At 50.8% G+C, this 2,627-nt stretch overlaps 1 protein-coding gene across 1 annotated transcript in view; it reads right to left on the reverse strand.

The window, feature by feature from the left end:
• Positions 1–251: 251 nt before the first annotated feature.
• The window catches only part of FBXL12 (F-box and leucine rich repeat protein 12), a 6,281-nt gene continuing 3,905 nt past the window's right edge, over positions 252–2,627 (reverse strand). The window contains exon 3 of the mRNA XM_011380234.2: positions 252–1,665. Within this exon, the coding sequence (XP_011378536.1) occupies positions 844–1,665 (822 nt within the window). The 3' untranslated portion in view covers positions 252–843. The remainder of the gene's footprint in view (positions 1,666–2,627) is intronic.

A 2,627-nucleotide genomic window follows, 5' to 3' on the forward strand; every position in this document is an offset into this window, starting at 1 on the left:
TCCCTGTCACCTCTCAGGTCTCAGCTCAGAGGCCTCCTCTACCAAACAGATGCGCCTCGGTCATATGACCCTGGTTTGTCGTCTGTTTCTGACACTGTCCTACGGATGTGCTCACCTGTTTATCGCCCCGCCTTCTTCTCGGGTCTTGTCTGTTTGGTTCACTGCTGTGGCCCAGCACAGAGGACAGTGCCTGCAAAATTGGGGGAACTTAGAAACGTTTGCTAAATGAATAAACAGAACACTGTTTTGAAAAAAATGAGTATTTTTCTTTAATAACAAAATAATACATATTGTGGAAAACCTGAAAAATACAGAATACAAAATACAGAAAATACAATCTAGAACCTTCATTAACATTTTGATCATGAGAGACGAGTCACACCTGCACTTTCTGTGTCTCCTCCACACGTGCAGGTATGCCAGTGGTGTGCAGCTGTGTGGGTGCACCTGTAGAGTCCTTCCAGGCCCCTCAGGTCCCCCTAACTCCTAATCACACTCTTCTACATCCATCCTGTTCCTGAGGACAGGCCTGAAAATGACCCTTCGAGGACCCTCTCGGGCCTGGGGCTGGTGAAGTATAAGGCTTTGCAACATAACCGTGAGGTAGCTATGGCCCTCCCCATTTCCAGATGTGGGGACCAGGCCTCCAAGAACCTGGCTGATGTCACAGAGGCCACACAGCTGGCAAACAACTGCAACTGTCTGACGGCGCCAAGGCCTCTGTTCTCTACCTGTGGTCTTTGGGCCCTCCAGCCTAATCACCTGCCCTCTGCAAGGTGCTGCTCAGAGGGGCTGGGGCTCGTTAATGAGAAGTGAAGTGGGTCTCAGGGACAGGTGGTGCACTCATATCCACCAGTCCATGGACTCTTTGGGGCAGGCCCTGACGATGACCAGACAGTGGGGCAGCCCCTTACACAGCATCCTCTCGGCCTCTTGACCCTCCCACCCCAGCCCCTGCAGCTCAAGGACCCTGAGCCTGGGCATAGTAAGGCAGGAAGCGATGATTTCAGCTGGGGAAGGCATTTCTGGGGTGATGAGCGGGCCCAGCAGACACAGATTCTCCAGGGCCGGCATTCCCTCCAGGACAGACAGGCCTGGGGCAGAGAGGCCCCTCACGGTCAGCCGGATCTTCCGCACGTCTCGGAGGTGGCGGCTGATGGCTAGGAGGGTGCTGTCAGCCGAGAGGGTGCAGCCCAGCACCTCCAGCCTCTGCAAGTAACTGAGCTCCTGCAGGCTGGCATCCAGCCCCGTCTCAGTCACCCGGTAGGTGCCGCCCAGCACCAGCGAGCGAAGGGCGCGGAAGCGCGTCAGGCCCTGCAGGTGCTCATCCCGGAAGGCGGGCACTCGGTCCAGCACAATGCACTCAAGCAAGGGCAGCACGGTGGGGTCCTGCCCCTTGAGGAGCCAGGTCATGGAGATCTCACAGCTGTGCAGCTCCAGGGTTGTCAGGGTGCAGGGCAGGCTGGTGATGGGCACCATGCTCAGGTCGGCCACGTGCAGGCAGAGGCGCTTCAGGTTGGGGCACTTCTGGCCCAGGGCCCTCATCAGGGCTGGGGACAGCTGGGGGGCCTGGGAGCCTGAGAACAGGTAGCCACCCAGCCGCAGGGAATGGAGTCGGGATGCCATGTATCGGCGAAGGAGGTGCCACATGACTTTAGGCCTCATCTGTAAGATCCAGAGATGGGGGCGACCGAGTGAGAGATACAGGGGATCTTCCATGGTCCCCATCTTACTGGAGACAGACAAGCCCCAGTCTGGGTTCTGCTGCTCCCCTGAAATTCCACTGCCGGCCTCACCCGACCGGACACCTCCCCAGGGGTAACGGACCACGTAACCCCGCTGTTTTGACTTCTAGATTTGAACAAAAACAATGGGAGAAAGAGAAGATCATAACAGATCTGTCTTTAGCAACAGAGTGGATTCTCATTATCTTCTGGAATAAGTAAGAAAGCAAAGTGACCCACCAGGAATTTTATCCCTTAATTTTTTTTTTTTTTTAGTCTTCTCTTAATGATCACCTCAGGAAGAAATAAACAACACAAGGTAAAACTGAAAAAAGCGAAAACTGCCCGGGGTAAATTAGATCTACGTCTAAAAAAAAATTGTAGCCTGGTAATAGCGAAAGCTGTAAAACTTAATTCTGGGAAGTTACACTTGGCAGAAAACAAACAAAATATAACTAATAGCATTGTACATTTCACCATATGTATATTTTACCTAAAAAATAAAAAGAAATAAAAAACATAGCATAAATTTTGTTGACTATTTTCCACAGAGGAATCACAGCTTCCTGGCCAAATTTAAACCTGCAAGTTTGCACCCAGGGGAAGGGACTCGCTAGACATATTGGCCACTAAAAAGTAACTCACAACAGTAGAAGCCATGGTTGGCAAAATTTTAAATGGACACAGAGCCAGTGGAAAAATCAACTTTTAAAAGGACAAACCCTTTACGTTTCAGAATATCAAATATTGGCCAGATGTGAAGGAGCAGCTCTCAAGCATTGCTGGAGTAAATTGGTCTAGCTACTTTGGAATGCAATCTAGTGGTTTCTATTAAAATTTAAAATGTGGCTACTCACTACCACCTGTTTTGTTTTTTGAGAATACAGGTGTTCGTGTTTTTGC

The sequence above is a fragment of the Pteropus vampyrus genome, unplaced genomic scaffold, assembly GCF_000151845.1.
Source record: "Pteropus vampyrus isolate Shadow unplaced genomic scaffold, Pvam_2.0 Scaffold391, whole genome shotgun sequence".
Taxonomy (NCBI): domain Eukaryota; kingdom Metazoa; phylum Chordata; class Mammalia; order Chiroptera; family Pteropodidae; genus Pteropus; species Pteropus vampyrus.